General features: G+C 34.3%; 1 protein-coding gene across 3 annotated transcripts; it reads right to left on the bottom strand.

Annotated features, from left to right (window-relative positions):
- Window positions 1-1,064: 1,064 nt before the first annotated feature.
- On the bottom strand, window positions 1,065-7,575 carry LOC101212666 (myosin heavy chain, non-muscle). 3 transcript variants are annotated; one of them, XM_031885711.1, is made up of 8 exons: window positions 7,347-7,575; window positions 7,216-7,264; window positions 7,073-7,110; window positions 3,492-4,937; window positions 3,317-3,393; window positions 3,021-3,132; window positions 2,778-2,894; window positions 1,065-1,698 (listed from the first exon to the last, which is right to left on the bottom strand). In XM_031885711.1, exons 4-8 carry the CDS (start codon window positions 4,908-4,910, stop codon window positions 1,561-1,563), a joined length of 1,863 nt encoding a protein of 620 aa, XP_031741571.1. In that variant the 5' UTR covers window positions 4,911-4,937; window positions 7,073-7,110; window positions 7,216-7,264; window positions 7,347-7,575; the 3' UTR covers window positions 1,065-1,560. The 3 variants fall into 3 exon arrangements, with proteins under 3 accessions (XP_031741571.1, XP_004149626.1, XP_031741570.1); XM_004149578.3 differs by having other exon boundaries at window positions 1,079-1,603; window positions 7,347-7,571; XM_031885710.1 differs by lacking the exons at window positions 7,073-7,110; window positions 7,216-7,264; window positions 7,347-7,575 and having other exon boundaries at window positions 1,079-1,603; window positions 3,492-4,955.
- Between the last annotated feature and the right edge of the window lie 9,265 nt (window positions 7,576-16,840).

The following is a 16,840-nucleotide window of genomic DNA, read 5'->3' as shown; positions in this document are numbered from 1 at the left end:
ACTCTAGTCAACAATTATTGTATGGATAATCCATTGAGACGATCGGACACCGCATCAATGCCATCGGCTTTCTTAGCAACTTCCTCAAGCCACTTATCTAAGAAATGGATGGAATCAGGAACTTCCACCAGGTAGAGCATATGCTCTTCGAGTCCAACAAGTCGTTCATTATGGGTCTTACTAGACTGTCATCTTTCTGTCTTAAACTGTCAGCTAGCCAATTTAGCTTTGATACCACTTGTCACAATCACAACCTTTGAAACCTCGGGACAAGCGATTGTGCAACACTTGTTTGACCCAACAAGTCAGCCGATCAAATTCCAAAAACTGCGGACAAACTCACAGTACGATTCAACCTTCCGTCACGTTTTTGAGAAAATATTTTAGAAAACGTGAGAGAGAAATAATTGCATTGAAATCGTTGTTAAAACAAGCATTGAAAACTGTCAATTGCAACAAAAAGCTTAAATTGCAAAGAGTGCAACAAGTCTTAGGTGGGGATTCAACTACTATGTCTCCCCGACAGTACATTTTGGACTTTTTTAGCTCTGGTAGGCTTGCATATGGAAAAGGTCGAAATGTCACACCTAAGATTTATTACATAAAAGGAAAGCAACTAGCAAAACTAAATATAAGACATAAATATAAGATAAATTGGGGGTATTTGGACATACGGCCATAGACAAACATCGTCCTGGACAAGTATACCCGTTACAAGGTGCACCCACTTTTGGCATCGATTCAAAAAGAGGAAGTTGCAATAATTTAAGCTTGTTCAAGGAAAAAGTTGAATTGGGTGGCTTAGTTGTTTTGCCGAGTTGCTTTCATGCATCTCAAATCACAATCGAACGGACATCAGATTTTGCTGGTTTCAACCGGAAGTAATCCAATCAAGTACCTAATATAAATTCAATAAGAAAAGAAAAAGTTGCAAGAAGTATGCCGTTGAAGTTCTCTTCTGTAACGGATGGAAGTATTTTACTATTTTTGTATATTGTTTCCTAAGTTTGGTTTGAATAAATTTGATCGTGTTACCCTATTCTGATAAAAAAAACAAGAGAATATGGTAAACAAAACATGAAAGAATAACATTTAAATATATTCACTTTTGCTCAAAGCAACTGTTTATCAGAAAAACAATCAATCACCCCGGAGCATTCAATAACAAATCTACTTGATGTATTTTTTTTCTATAAATCTTCTAATATTTCATTTTCACAATAAATACAAAGAAAGAAAAATCTCAGATAAGTGGCTCAGATAGTTCCATCTCGTTTGAACTCTCTTGTTGTTGTGTTTCAGAGTGCCGAGAACCAACAAAATCAAGTCCAAGCCATTGCCATGGCCAACAAACATATCTATGACCATTTGAACTTCCTATTCTCGATTCTTCTCTGTTATCGAGCTGTTCAAGCTGCCGGGTAAGGTCTTCCACCCTCTCCCTCAACCTAGACGCTCTCACATCCGCTAGTCTCAATGATTTCTCAGCTGCATCTCTGGCTGCCATGGCAGCATTTACCGTCTCTTCTTTAAATTTAAGTTTTTTATCTGAATCCAATATCACCTGTCTTGCTTCTTCAAGTTCCTGTTTAACACCTGAGATCTGCCAATACCAAATGGAAGTCTGTCATCACAAAACATGCTGACGATATATGTTGTTTGGTTACCAGCAACGGTAAAAGCTTTTGATCTCATAGGCTGCACAAAAAGCGACTTTGTCTAAACTAGTAACCAAGTTAATAGGTCCAGACCATACAATGTAATTGAAAAATAACTAACTTAACAAGGTCAAATGAATATCACGACACCGGATATTTCTGAGTGTATTCTTGAACATGCCTTCTGGGCTGCACCGCCAGAACAACTGATGTATTACTTCATTTTTTTTATTAGAGAGTGTTCATTTGTTAACATCTCAGGCTTCTATAAAATAAGGAACATAATAACTCTTATTTCGTAGTATTCACAGATATAATGTATTCAACTAAAATAATTAGAAAAATATCAAGTTGTATCTCTAAACATTGGAGATTGCATCAATCCAAACTCTCAACTTTTGTAAATATATCAATTTACATCCTCCATTGCATTCTGTTTGGGAAAACCTCAGGTGAAATTTATAATTATATTAATTAAATCAATAAACTTCAAAAAATGAATCAATTCAAACTCTTAAGACAAATTTTCCCTTGAAAATCTTCCATGCATTTTTACCCTGTTCATTTTGTTAAACTAACATTTGAATAAGTCCAACACATGTTTCAGAATTAATGTATGTATGATTTTCAAATGTAATAGAAGTTTAACGATTTGAATAAGTCTAACACATGTTTGAGAATTAATGCATGTATGATTTTCAAATGTAATAGAAACAAATAACCTAAGTTGATTGATATATAAACATTTAGGATTTTAATCGATTCAAATTACAAGTTCTACATGATATTAGTCAATCTTAAAGATACATTTTACAAAAGATCAAGTTTTAAATTGACACCAATCATTATTTCAAAGTTCAAATTGATAAAACTCTCCCTAAAGTTTTAAGGGTATGAATTGATATTAGCCCAAGATCTTTTATCCTCAAAAAACTATTTTCTTGCATATCAACTATTTTCTTTCCCTCACCTCTAGAAATACAACAAAATGAAATTGTTCATAAAATTACCTGTCTTTAATAATTATTTCAGAGAAAGAAAAAGGTTCATCTTCAACGTCATTACTTCTACAAGCCAAATAGATAATTCACACAGTCAACCTAGTAGCAGCTATCATACCTGTGCCAGAAACTCTTGCTCAACAGCTTTGCCAGCAGCAGCTTCTTGCTCTGCAGCTACCTTCCATCTTATGATTTCTTCTTCCGCAGCTGTGACGTCCATCATTAACCCTTCAACCTAAATCAATAAACACTAAATTGTGATAACATATTACTATTGCAATTTATAATGTTCAATTTTAAAAAATTATGAACAAAAAGGAAAGAAAACTAAATTTAAACCATTAAACAATTAATTCCATACACTTTCATTGGCAACTCTCTCCTTTTCTTCAAGTTCCTGAATTTGTAATGATCTAAGTTTAAGCTCCTTGGATTGAGATTCTAGGCGCTCTTTAAGTACAACCGACTCTGCCCTTCAGAAATATATGGTAAAAAGTAAGACGTTACAGGTCAAAATCAGCAGAAATTGCAAATGCGTCAATAAAATTCTATAAATAATGGATGTGTGCGAAAGTCCCCAATATTTAAAATAAATCACAGCTACAAAATCCAAAGAATTTGTTTTAATCAAAAAGTCAGCAACTCAGAAATTTGTACCTTAACTCCTCCAGTGAATGTCGTAGCTCAATGATCTCAATCTGAGATGCCTTCACAATATTCTCCAGAGCACCAGCCTGTATTTTACATGAGAACATGATACATGAAACAAATTAAAGACTTGATACCATTTAAAGAAAAGTATTATAATAAAACATGGCTCAAAAGTGCTTACCAGGGTGAATATTTCATCCTCTGCATCTAGTGCTTTCCTATTGTCCCTTGTAGTAGAAAATTTCTCCTCTCCAAGAAGCTTGCTGAATTTGAAATCAATTCCAGCCTCTCTTAAACCATTCTCCGCTACTTCAAATAATTGATTTGCTTTTGAGGATGGATCAGATGTCATTCTCTTAGATAATGCAGTCCTTAGCAAATATCCAATATGTTCTTTCTCCTTAAGCAACTGGGCAACTGTCTCATTTAAATTCTTAGATTCACGGATCTTCTCCTCAATTAAATTCCTTGTCTTATCCATGACGAGTTTTGCCAATGCATAAATAGATTCCATTCCAGCCAATGATGCACGTACATTCTCCTCCATGTCTGTTTCCCGAGGGAGAAATAAAGACTCTGAAAATTCAGAATGGTCCACATCACTAACATCAACTATCTTAATAATATCATAAATTTGGTCATGAATTTTAGAAATTAAACCCAACTGATCTACAAGTAAAGGCCTTTGGGACTCCATTTTAGACTCCAAATCCCTTAACTTGTCATCATACTCCTGCACAAGCTGCCTCAGGTCAGAAGCTTCATCCTCGGCCCGTCTTAATTTACCAACCAGATCTACTTCATTTTCGCATATCTTTTTATCTTTTTCGATGATAGTGTTTTCAAGGTCTTCAATAACAGAAGTTTTCTTGGAAACCTCATCTTTGAGCCCACTAATAGTAGCTTCAAGCTGAGAAACCTCAATGGCAATTTCATAATTCCTAAGCTCCATCTGTTCCCTAGTTTCATTCCTCGACTTTGTCGTGGTATCAATCTGCCTAACAAGCTCTTCAATGATTTCATTTGTTCTCTTAATAACTCCATAGGCAACTGCAGGTAATCCTGTATATTTTTGTGACCTAGGCAACCCACCTGCCGTAAAATTCTTGAAACTGCTCACTTTTGCAGATATCTTATCAATCCCAGTCACAAGCATATGGGATGCATTACCAATTTCTGATCTCAGAGTATCCCTATCCTTTAGGATCTCATCAAACTCCTTAGTAATCTCATCCCTAAGCTTTAAGGCCTCATCTCTTTGCCGATTCGCCTCAGCCAACTCTGCAGAAACCTTTTCATTCAATTTCAAAGCTTCTTCCTTTTCTCTCAATGCTTCATCCCGCTGTCTTCCACACTCATCTCGCTTCTTAATTGCCTCATGGGCAAGCGCTTTCAAGCGGTTAAATGACACTTGCAATTCCGATTTTGAATTCTCTGCTGCTTCTCGAGATTGCCGCTCACGATCGCGCTCCGCAAGAATCTCCCTAAACCTCTCAACAGTGATTTCTTCAGGAGAAGGATTCTGGATCGTAATGGGATGTTCGTCACCTTCAACATCGCTGAGCACAACATCTGCGTCTTCATCAAGACCACTCGCCATTCAAGAAGCAACAGCCCAAACTTTAGCCTAAATTAAGGCACATTACTATATTTTCAAACTTAATCTCAAGCACAAAAACAAGATCATTTAAATCAAACTATTTAAATTAGAACAAATGAACGAGTGTTAGTAAAATCTTGCACAGGATTAAGGATTTTCTAGTTGAAGTCGTTAATTACTCAACAAAAAGGAGTCTAGTTTCTGTAGTGGCAGACAGGAACGATCTCCTCATAATGAGGGATAGAAGAGATAAAGGATACTTTTAGGTAGGTGTATTTAACAAAAGGTTCACTACTCCCTTGCTCATTTCTGTGAAATGCACTAGAAGGTAGAAGTTAATAAAAGTACTATCTCCTTTGGTAAAAGTAGTTTGTTTAATTGATTGAGTTTATTGTTCAATGCATGATATTGCTTTCCTACGTCAGCTTCTCTAATTTTTTTACAGAAAAAACTACCTTTATTGATACAATAAATGAAAGAACACAAAGGAATAAAAGAACCACGCCCACAAAATACGAACTAAACAAAGGGTTTCCAACCAAGTAATATATTGCCTATGGAATAATTAGAAAAAGTCCTCCAAATCACGGTAGGGTTTCTCTCCACCCCTCAAAACACTCTATCGATTCTCTCTCCCCAAAGACCCCAAAATAACATACACACCCCCACAAACCAAAGAAATTGGTCTTTCTATTTGAATGGAGAATGGCAGAGGAACTCACCGCTCATGAATTGAACATTCCTATAAGCAGGCAAGAAATCAAACTTCGGAAAGAAACCAATCCAAACAAATCTTGCAAACTAACACTCCCAAAAGTAGACGATCTAGATTTTCCTATGCCTTCCAACAAAGGATACAACAAAAAGGACCTGTTAATGAAGGCATCTTTCTCAAGAACCTATCCATCACACGATCAATCAAAACTTGCTAGGAAAAGAGCTTATCTTACTTTGGAATATTAATCCTCCATAAAACATCAAAGACCAACTCAACAACAGGAGAAGGATCCAATAAAATCGTAAAAAACAACTTACAACCCTCCAAATGGTTAGGACTCCAAACACGGACATCCCTTCTCCCAAGCCTAAAGTCAAGATCCTCAATCAAGGAAAAAGAAGAGAGGCTACCTTTGTCATTTCCCTATTCGAGAACGACCAACGGAAACCAAATGAGAAAGAAACAAATTTTCCTAAACAAAACAAAAATTTCAACATGGAACATTTTTTCGACGACAAATGATATAACGACCTAAGAAAAGCACAAGATAGGTTTGTTTCTAACCAAGAAGCACAAATATTCACCAATTTAAAGGCCTCCACCGTTTGTAAATAGAGCTATCTTGGCAAAGTAGATTTAGTTTTTTTTTTTATTCTTCTGATTATTTTGTAAGGAGTCATATACTATCTCTTCATTATTTCAAATTTTCAATGAAATTTTATTTCCGTTTTAAAAAAAAAAAGATACCAAGGTGAGAAATGAACTCTTTGGAGAAAATTGGTTGATGTGAAATATAGTACCATGCCGCTCAAAACAAAACCTAGGCAAACATTCCTTGCGCTGGCAAGAGGTCCATTGGAATCTATCTTCAACCTTACAGCTTTGATACATGGTAGAACGGCCTCCAAGCTTGGGGCTTGATCAAAGATTGCCTTTTGGCATGATGTTGGCTAGGAAATGAGTATTGGTCTAGAAGATTCCCCCTTTCTATTTCTAACTTCTCTCGTAGTCTAGAAGATTCCCTCATTCAATCTTCCCCAAGTGAAGACAAAGCAGTGAAACATCAAAGGTTCATGAGTTGATTTGGAGAGGCGGTTACCCTAAGAAGGTTAACTCTTCTTATGGGAACTCATGTTCTTTCTTTCTTTAAACACTCAAAGTCTTCTAACCCCTTTCTCACTAATGACATTCACGGTCACACAAGAATGCACAATCCTATATCATGATTTTAGCCCAAAGACCACACAAACACACTCGTCATGCTTTTCCAGCCAATCTCAACATCACAACATCAAAAAACATGACTAACAACTCACTCACTCCTCAGCATGTTTCAACATATAATAATTCAAGAATAAGCATTTAAATAAATCAAAATTTTCAAAGAAAGCATACACCGTACAAGGCATAGAGAAAACAGACTCAACAGATAAAAACTACTTACAGACGTCGTAAACCACTCCTATGCTATTCTAGCAGTTCCTGAAAGAAGAAAAAGAATAATACGAGATTAGAACTCAGCTCCAAATTCTCGATCAAAATAAAAAAGAATTTGAAGGTCAAAAAGAGCTGCCAACTATTTCTTACCCAACGTAGACGTCAAACTAAGTTCAATCAATCCAAAACGAATGGAAATCTAAATACAGAAGAATTCCAAGGATTAGAAGCTACTCTGAAACAATGATCGAAATAAAAAAGGTATGCGGCCTAAATCTTACGAAAAAGGATTCAGGTCCTGATTGAATTGTGTAGAAATGAGTTGGGATCGTGGGTCATCTAGGTTCCAAAAAGTGCCGTCACTGCCGGCGGAGAAGATCTGAATGGAAGTGAATTTGAATGGGGCAAGAAAAAGGGAAGACCGATTGAGGGAGAATAGAAGAAAAGGACGATGGTTTCAATTTACCAACCACCACCAGTCTTCTTCTACAATTGCGTTTTTTGATTCACAAATATTTGCCCTTAATCTCATACATCACCCATCATATTATCTGCTGTTATGCGGCCTACCGTTCCCTTCTACATTATCACTTCAAACCTCTGCCACGTGTTATTTAATTTCGCAATGCCTATTTGGAGGTGTTTGTATGGTGTGACTTGTGAGATGAGAGCCATTCTATTTCCTTGCTTTCTTTTAAAAGGTTTTGGCTCTCTCTCTCTCTCCAATTTGTAAAATAATATATAGGAAATTTGGAGGGGTTTTTTTAAAAAAAAAATATAAGAAATTGAAAAAATATTTATACTGTACCGAACAATTTTGAAAACTAAAAAAGTCTACATGCTTACCCTGAGAAATACCAAAAATGTTCATGTCAACACGCGATTAATTAACCACATGCACGAGTGTAATTCTTCTTTTAAACAATCATAATACATGATCGTGTAGAAAATTATACATGATTGGGTAATTCATGATACACGATTGTTACTTCATGACAAATGACGATTTTGAAAAAGATGATGAAACACACGATCGTGTGTAGTTTATGATACATGATCAAGTCGTTCATGATAAACGATGGTTTCAAAAATCCCTAGTAAACGATTGTGTAGATCATGACACAGTTTATGATACACAATGATTTTGACATATCCTATGATAAACGATCATGTAGTTAATCTTTGTCCATGACACATTGAAAAAAAACAATATAAAATTGACTATGGATTAAAAACAAAAATAATCATAACAGAACCATAATGATTATCAAATAATGATGATAATCTCAAAAGAAAAAAATCGCACGGATTTTAAAAGCGATTTTAACAAACTTGAAATATTACAAAGAAAAAAAAATGATCGATTTTATGAGTTTTTTATTTTGTTAGAACGGTAAATAGTTTGGTATTTTGTTATATCGATCAAAATTAACTAAATTTAGAGTTATAATTAGTGTGTATTTTTTCAAATATAGTTGAGGATGTATATATCCAATGTTATGTCGAGTGGATATTAAAATATCTATAACAATTTGTATGTGTACTTATAAAGCATAACATGCAAAATATAAAGTGGACAAAATCTATTAGAGTTATACATGTGTTATGTGTATACTTTTTTATATAAAATATAAAAAGAAGAGAAACATTTTTAAAAATAAAAAAATAAATTAAAATATTTAGTTATAACAAAATTTTGAATTATATGGTTCATAGTCTTCTATCCTATAGCATATTAATCACTACCAGTCATAAAATTTGGTATAGGTTGTAAATATTTTGTAAAATCTACTACTTTTAAAAATTCCTCAAATATGTACGTGTTTTAATTCTAAAGAATGTGGACCCCACTTAAAATAAAAATAAAATATATAAAAAAAAAGTTCTTTTTCTATTGGTTCTCTAAATCTCAGCAATTGGCTTGAGCCTCAACAAAATGTAAATGTTTTTAATATTCTTAGAATTAACCCTTAATCAAGTTTTATTGCTTTAAATAGGTACACAAACTACAAAGACATACATTTTTAACGGCCTACAAAACTAATTAATTCCATTTCTTTTTTGTACTAATTTAATGTACAATTTTTTTAAAAAAAAATATCTTACACAAGTTTGGTTTTTTTAGTTTTTAAAAATTAAACCATACAAACTTTATTATCACGTATAATATTTTTACTTTGTTTATTTACTTTAATAATATATTAAAATTACATTCAATTTAGTATTAGTTTAATCTTTAGCTTTTAAAACTATAACTAATAAATATTTAAATTTTCAATTTTGACTTTTAATAACTCTTTTAGATCTATCCGATAAATGTATAAACTTTCAATTTAGAATTTAAAATTTTAGTAATATAAAAAAATGTTTAGAAATTCATCGTTATATTAGACAAATCCTAAACTGTCGTTGTCACATAGGGATGGAGATAGAACAATCCAATATCGATGCAATTCATAAAATGATGAGACCAAAGAATTTACACACAAGATAAGAAGTCTTTGGATGTGGCTAGCATATATTTGGAGGTTTATTACATCTCTCACGCGTGCTCATAAAATTAGATTAACTAGGCTTAACAATTGATTACGATCTCTAAATAGTAGGTGTTCCATAAACCATCAACTTAAGAACCTCTAACCTTAGTCATCTTATATGGCTTGTTGACAAAAAAAAAAAAAAAAAGATAGAGGCTCTTGTAACCAATTTTACAAGATATCGACCTAATTCTATGAAAAATTGGTTGATATATATGATTTTAGCTTAGGTGAGCATGCAACTTATCTTTGTTATAGATTATACATGTTTAATTTGTTTTATAACACTTATAAAAGAAATAGAGAGAAATTGACAAAACTAGCGTCATCTTGGTTTTACATTTTTAAAGTAGCACAATTTTAGAAAACTTGTAATTTTATATTTCTTGGTCATTCTCGACCGAGTCACCGAGATTGTGCATTTTTTATTAAAATTTTAAAAATAAGGGTTTGACGCCCGAGATTAGGAGGGAGACATGAATGAACCGGTATCACATCTGAATGAAAATGATCTTGAGGACATGAAAGTCATGTTAAGAAAGACATAAAAAGAATTAATATTTAATACATATACTAACAAGGTGCACCTTCCTTTTCGGTGGCTCGATCATAGGAACTTTAAAGTTAAGATGAGGACAAAGTATGCTAAAATGACTCATGTTGGTTTGTGGGGAGAACCTTCACTCTAATAAGTCTTTAAGAATAGTAAGGATGATATTGCCAGGTCACAGGGGATGCAGAGGAATGTCAGAGATCCGAATTTCAAATCTTGGTCCGAATCTTGGGCCTGGGGCGTCCAGATGGTAACAGAGCCAAGTTTTGATTTTATTCATTTGGTTAATATGGTCCTTCATCACTCGCCAGGTACGTTTTATGATATAGTTTATGTTTGTGCATATATAACCTTGTCTGAATTAAACTAGATAAGTAAGTATGTATGTTATGATCATAGAGGTGGTAGGAGAGGCAGAGGAGCTAGAGGACAGCCGGTTGTATAAGTTGTTGACCCTATTGCAATTGTCACTCAAGCAGACCTTGCATCATGGAGCAAAGGTACTGAGACTTATTGTTCGAAGTAATGGCACAATGACAGCCTGTTCAGCAGACCCATACAACTCATGTTCAAGCATCGACTATAGGTGTTCAGATCCTAGGTACAAGAGTTCAGGCCCCAATTGTAGCCCAGAACCTTTTAGACATGCTTTCAGTAGAAGCCAAGCAGCTGAGGGACTTTAGGAAGTATAACGCTCAAACTTTTGATGGATCTTTGGCAGACCTCACCAAGGTGTAGATGTGGTTGAGTTCAATGAGCCTATCTTTCACTACATGAAGTGTTACAACGACCAGAAAGTTCAGTGCGCCGTGTATTTACTGACGATAGGGGCAGAGGCTAGTGTGAGTCCACAGAGAGGATGTTGGGTGGAGATATGAGTCAGATCACATGTGAGCAGTTCAAGGAGAACTTTTATGACAGATTCTTCTCCACCACAGTAAGAGAGGCAAAGTGCCAAGAGTTCCTAAAGTTAGAGTAAGGCAACATGACCGTGGAGCAGTATGATCAGGAATTCGACACGTTATCCCATTTTGCACCTGAGTTAGTGAGGACCGAGGCTGAGAGAGCTGACAAGTTTGTCAGAGGTCTTAAATCAGAGATTCAGGGTTTCGTTCCCGTCCTTAGACCAACTACCCAGGTTGATGCGCTACACATGGCAGTAGACTTGAGTTTGCCTGAGAGGCCGGAGTTGGCCAAGGCTGCAGAGAAGGGGCCAACATCAGGGCATAAACGGAAGGCTGAGTAGCAGCCTATAGCAGCACCACAGAGAAATTTGAGATTAGGTGGTTTGTTCCAATAGCACCGATAGCAGGCCGCTCAAACAGGCCAAACCTTGAGGGAATTACCCATGTGTCCTAATTGTGGAAGGCCTCACTTAGGTCGTTGCCTAGTAGGAAGTGGAGTATGTTACAAGTGCAGGCAACCTGGGCATTTAGTTGATAAGTGCCCTCAAAGATCATTCGTAGCTGTTTCAAACCAGACTTTCACACCCTATCAGGGGAGAGTTTTTGTCACTAATAGACAGGAGGCCGAGAGAACTGGCACAATAGTGACAGGTACGCTCCCAATCTTGGGACACTTTGCTTTAGTATTATTTGACTCGAGACCCTCTCATTCTTTTATATCATCAATGTTTGTTCAACATATGAGTTTAGATGTAGAACCTTTGAGTCACATGTTGTTTGTCTCTACTCCGTCTCGAAAAATTATGTTGTCAAGAGAAAAGATAAAAGTATGTCAAATAGAAATAGCAAAGCATGTTTTAGATGTAACATTATTAGTGTTAAACATGCAAGATTTTGATGTAATATTAGGCATGGATTGACTATCTGCTAACCATGTAAGCATAGATTTCTCCCGTAAGGAGGTAGTTTTTAACCCTCCTGAGGCAACTAGTTTCAAGTATAAGGGAGTAGGGACAAGATAACATATCAAATCATATAGATATATCATTTTGCACAATGCCATTTCGTAATATATCTTTTCACATGTAAAACCATCTCGATTAAACACACATTAGTTAACCGCCATTCCTTTCACCAAGGAATTTGAATTGTTCTCTACGATTAGTCCAATTACCTTGTGTTTAGACTACTGTATCAACAGCATCCGAGAACATACAGATTCATCCTTATTGCTCAAGCTGCTAGGCTTTATACGCTCATTTCAACGTATAAACCAGCTACTTATCACCACATAGTCCGTACAACATGGTGGTCTTTACTTTTTATATGCACATAAAAGTTAGCATCATCTCAAGGAATCAACTAATGGTTTGAAAACCATTTCATAGCATTGATATCATGTTCATCAAATCAAACTTCAACACTATAAATTATACTTGAGAACATATAAACTTTTCCTAGAAATCTCGTTTGAAACTTATTCTCATTTGAATTCTTCTTGCAAATCAGTAAAGAGAAATCATAATGAAGTTTTTAATATAAATTTATTTGAGGGAAAACTAGTAACAGATCGTAGATCAAACCCTTGGTTGATATGCTTGTCCGATTTCTTCTTGTCCAAAACCTCTCTCATCCAACACGCCACGCCCAACAACCTTCATTGCCCAAAAACTCATTTTCAGCCAGAACCTTTCTTCTACTTTAAAGCTTAATAACTTAATTATCCGATATCAAATAAAAAATATTTTATTCTATAATGTTATTTCAAAATGTCTTAATATTATTACCTCAAAATTTCAGTGAAAGATTCCACAAATTGCATCCTGCAACCTCCTTAGAGTAAAGACTGTCCAGTTTTTACCTGAGAATGACCTTCCTCTCTTCTTTTAGCTCAAACTCAGCTTCTCCTCTTTCAAATTAAACCAACAGCTCCAATATAGAAAATAGATTCAAAATGAAAATTTTTTGGAGTAATTTTCCTCAAAATGCATGAGTGGATTATGAGAACCAATAATGAATCTGGCCTATTTATAGAGTTCCTTACATGAGTACAAGTTAACACGTCATCCTTGCTTAAATCCCTCAAACCTTATTAAGACACCTTCTGCTTACTTTACACCTTAAAATACATGCTAACAAGACTTTGACACTTCACTAAATCCTTAAATCGATTGCCTTAATCATGTCACATTGCTGTCCAAAATGCATAGCTAGCCTCCATGACTTTCTCACCTAATTTCTCGCCCCCAGACTACATGACAAGACTTATAAAAGTTATAACTTAAAATCCATAACTCTTTTGATAAAACTTCATTCTAAAAAATTTCTTTAAAATGAGTTAATTTTCTTACCTCAAAATTTCTACTAGTATATGTGTATGTTTGTAGCCTTCTAGGAGTGCATTTTACTTAGATTCACTCACGAACTGACATTCTCACATTCTTTTATCTAAAATGCCAACCTTCTCATATCCAAAATGCCCAACAGACTTCCTCAATAAACTAAACTCAATTTCTGAATTTTTAAGACTAATTTGAGTGAAAATGTGCAAGTGAGTTGTGAGAAAATCCCTTCTGAAGTTAGCTAAAATGCCCAACCTCTATGATCCTTTTTTCTCGTGAAGTTTAAACACTTAAAATCCCTTTCTAACCTCTATAACTATTTCACCAAGCCAACCAAAAATGCCTAAAGTGTTATTCTTTGATACTAACCAACATCTTCCCTTCTTTCTAATTTAAGCTTCGACAACACGACCTTCATTCTTTTCACTCAGCACAACACACTTACCAAAACACTTTCTCAAGCCTACTTCCTTGTCTTAGATTTCCTCAAAACTAATCCTTTCAAGCTCTTTGAAAATTAAGATACCTAAAGTTCAGGTCTTACATACACGCGCGCATGTGTAATTGATTAATCGCGTGTTGACTGAGACTTTTTTTGTATTTACCATTATGGGCCTGTGAGTTTTTTCCATTTTCAAAATACAGTGTAAATATTTTGTCGTTTATTATATTTTTTAACAAAACCCTTTTTTGACAACTTAAGGACTAAAAAGGTTCTTTTTGAAAACTCAAGGACCAAATAAGTCTCTTCTTATAAACATAGGTATGCAAAAGGTCTACTTTTAAAATTGAGGGACCAAAGGCACATATTCATCAAAACCTAGGGACTAAAAAGGTAATTTTACATTTTATTTTGAATTGAAGGTTCTTTTATATTTTCTTCCATTCTTTGGTAATCTATTTCTTCTCTTTAAAAAATGAATTTGGTTTTGCTTTCTTTTTTATTATTTATTTTTCAATTCATTAATTCTCAAAACTTGGTGGAGTAAGACGAGACTAATGAATTAAAAAAATTACTTCTTCATCAAACATATTTGAAATTATTCCTTTCAGTTATTTTTATTGGATATAATAGATTGATAAAGGGTGTGGCGAAAGCAATTCTTGCCATAAATTTTTTACTATAAGAAAGAAAGTTACAAAACAATTTTTTTTTTTGTTGCAACATGTACTTAATGTTTGAATGTTTACCATTTGCTTGGGTAAGGGTTTCAATTGTCTATTCAAAATATTTGATATGAATTAACCCTTCTTGGATACCGTTTTGATCGACACCTGAATCAATCAAAACCTATAAACTAATTTCAAAATCATCATAGAGCGTACCATTTTTGAAAATTAACCTTTGAAATTTGATTTATTAAAAAGTCTTTTCCTATATCAAATTCTTTATCTGAATTGAATTATTTAATTTTAATAAAGGAATTTCTTTATTTTTTTTTCATGAATCTAGTATTTATGTTAAGATATGAAAAAGATAATTGATTTCAAATTATAAATCTTCTATTGAAATTGAAATTGATATTTTTATTTTTCTTTTATGTAAACCGTTAGAAAGTCTTTTCTCTTGAACTTCCTTTTTACTTTTGAAAGTGAGGATTTGAAGTATAGACTTTTCAAATCATTAACTGAAACATGATCAACTTGCTTGTTACAAGAAGCCTAAGTTGTCACATCTGGTGACGAGGATTTATTTTCATTAAAATAAGCAATTTTTTATGTTTACAAAGATTTGTGGGTTAAAATCATTATTCTTGCCAACACGTGTGACTTGATTTAGCAGCATCATGAATTTCAATGTGATTCTTCAAAGATGTAAGCTCTTTATCTCTCTTCACTACCTTCATCACCATATCAACTAAGGGTGTTCAAATAAAGACAAAAAATTAATTTGATCGTCCAAAATCGACCAAATCGATCTCAGATGATCGATTTAGAAGGTGTTACAGTGATTGTCCATGGTTTTCCATTACAAAATCAACCAATCAATTGGTTAGTTAGAATATCAAAAATGAAAAAATTTGACTGAAATACACATATATGTAAAAAAAACGTGTCAAGTGAAACAATGAGATATACTCATTAACGTTTAACAGAGAGGAGATGTTTGTAAAAAGAAACTCTTATTCTCTTATGAATGTATTTACTTAACTCAAGTTCTTTATATAGAGGAACTTGGTAACTACCTTCTATTTTATACTCTCCGTCAAGTTGGACGATGAATGTCTATGATTCTCAACTTGGATACTAGTCTAGATAAGGTAGATGAGGGTAGTGCTTTAGAGAACATATTTGCTAGTTGTAGGCTGGATTTAACGGGTAGAACTTTGAGAAAACCATCAACTATCTTGTCTTGGACGAAGTGACAATTAATCTCTATATGTTTCATTCTCTCATGAAATGTTGGGTTAAAAGCCTTTAGGTGAAAGAAATCAATGGATCTTATTAAAACACCTTGTCCTAGTGAATCTTTTAGGTATATCAATAAGTGGTGAGCAACATCTAAGTGGATCTTTGTAGGAATTTGGATGAACTGACTAAGATGGTGAACAGGAAAGCAAATGTCTAGTTTGGATATCTAGAGATATATCAATATTCCAATTAGTCTTCTATAGCATGTAATATCTTCTTCAGTAAGGGGTTTTTCCTCATTTTTAGATAGCTTCAAATAAGGATCCATTGGTGTTGTAGCTGGTTTGGAATCAAGAAAACCAGTATCTTCAAGGATTTAAAGGTAGTATTTTCCTTGGGAGAGCATGAGTCCTTGTTGGGACCTTGATAACTCTAAGCCCCAAAAAAAAAAAAAAATCTTTCCCCAAATCTTTGAGTTTAAAGTGTCCCTTGAGGATGTCTTTGATCGAGTTGATGAGAGATGGCCTCATTAGTAATATGTCATCTACATTTACTAACAAAGCTACAAAGTTGCTTCCATTTCCTTGGGTAAATAATGAATAGGCAGATTTCAATTAGAGAAAACCATGTGAAGATAGTGCAGCTGCAAACTTTAGGAACCACTGTCTTGAGACTTGCTTAAGGTCATATATGGATTTGTTAAGTTTGCAAGTTAACTTTTCTCCTTTTTTCGGTACTTGTGAGGTTTGATAGTCCAATGGTAAGGACATGTGCACTTCTTCAAACAAATCTTCATTTAAGAAAATATTGTTTATGTCCATTTGAGTAAGGGACCAATTGTAGGATATAGCAAGGGCTAAAAAAATCTTGACAGTGACGATTTTGGCAACTGGTGAAAAGGTATCTTAAAAGTCTATCTCCTCTTGATGGTTGTAGCCTTTTCTACAAGTCTTGCCTTCTATCTGTCAACTGTGCCATCTAGAATACATTTCACTTTTTGTACACCCATTTATTACCAACGGTGTGATGACCTTTTGGGAGGGATACAATGGTCCATGTGTTGGTTCTTTTCATGGTTTCTATTTC

The sequence above is a fragment of the Cucumis sativus genome, chromosome 5 (genome assembly GCF_000004075.3).
Source record: "Cucumis sativus cultivar 9930 chromosome 5, Cucumber_9930_V3, whole genome shotgun sequence".
NCBI lineage: Eukaryota > Viridiplantae > Streptophyta > Magnoliopsida > Cucurbitales > Cucurbitaceae > Cucumis > Cucumis sativus.
This window is presented reverse-complemented; position numbering and strand designations above follow the sequence as displayed.

Excerpts from the sequence above, each read along its gene's own strand:
- LOC101212666 (XM_004149578.3), bottom strand. The coding sequence starts at position 4,910 with ATGGCGAGTGGTCTTGATGAAGACGCAGATGTTGTGCTCAGCGATGTT. Across the intron at positions 3,133-3,316 it reads CATTCACTGGAGGAGTTAAG|GGCAGAGTCGGTTGTACTTA; the intron begins GTACAAATTTCT and ends ATATTTCTGAAG. Across the intron at positions 2,895-3,020 it reads AGAGAGTTGCCAATGAAAGT|GTTGAAGGGTTAATGATGGA; the intron begins GTATGGAATTAA and ends TTATTGATTTAG.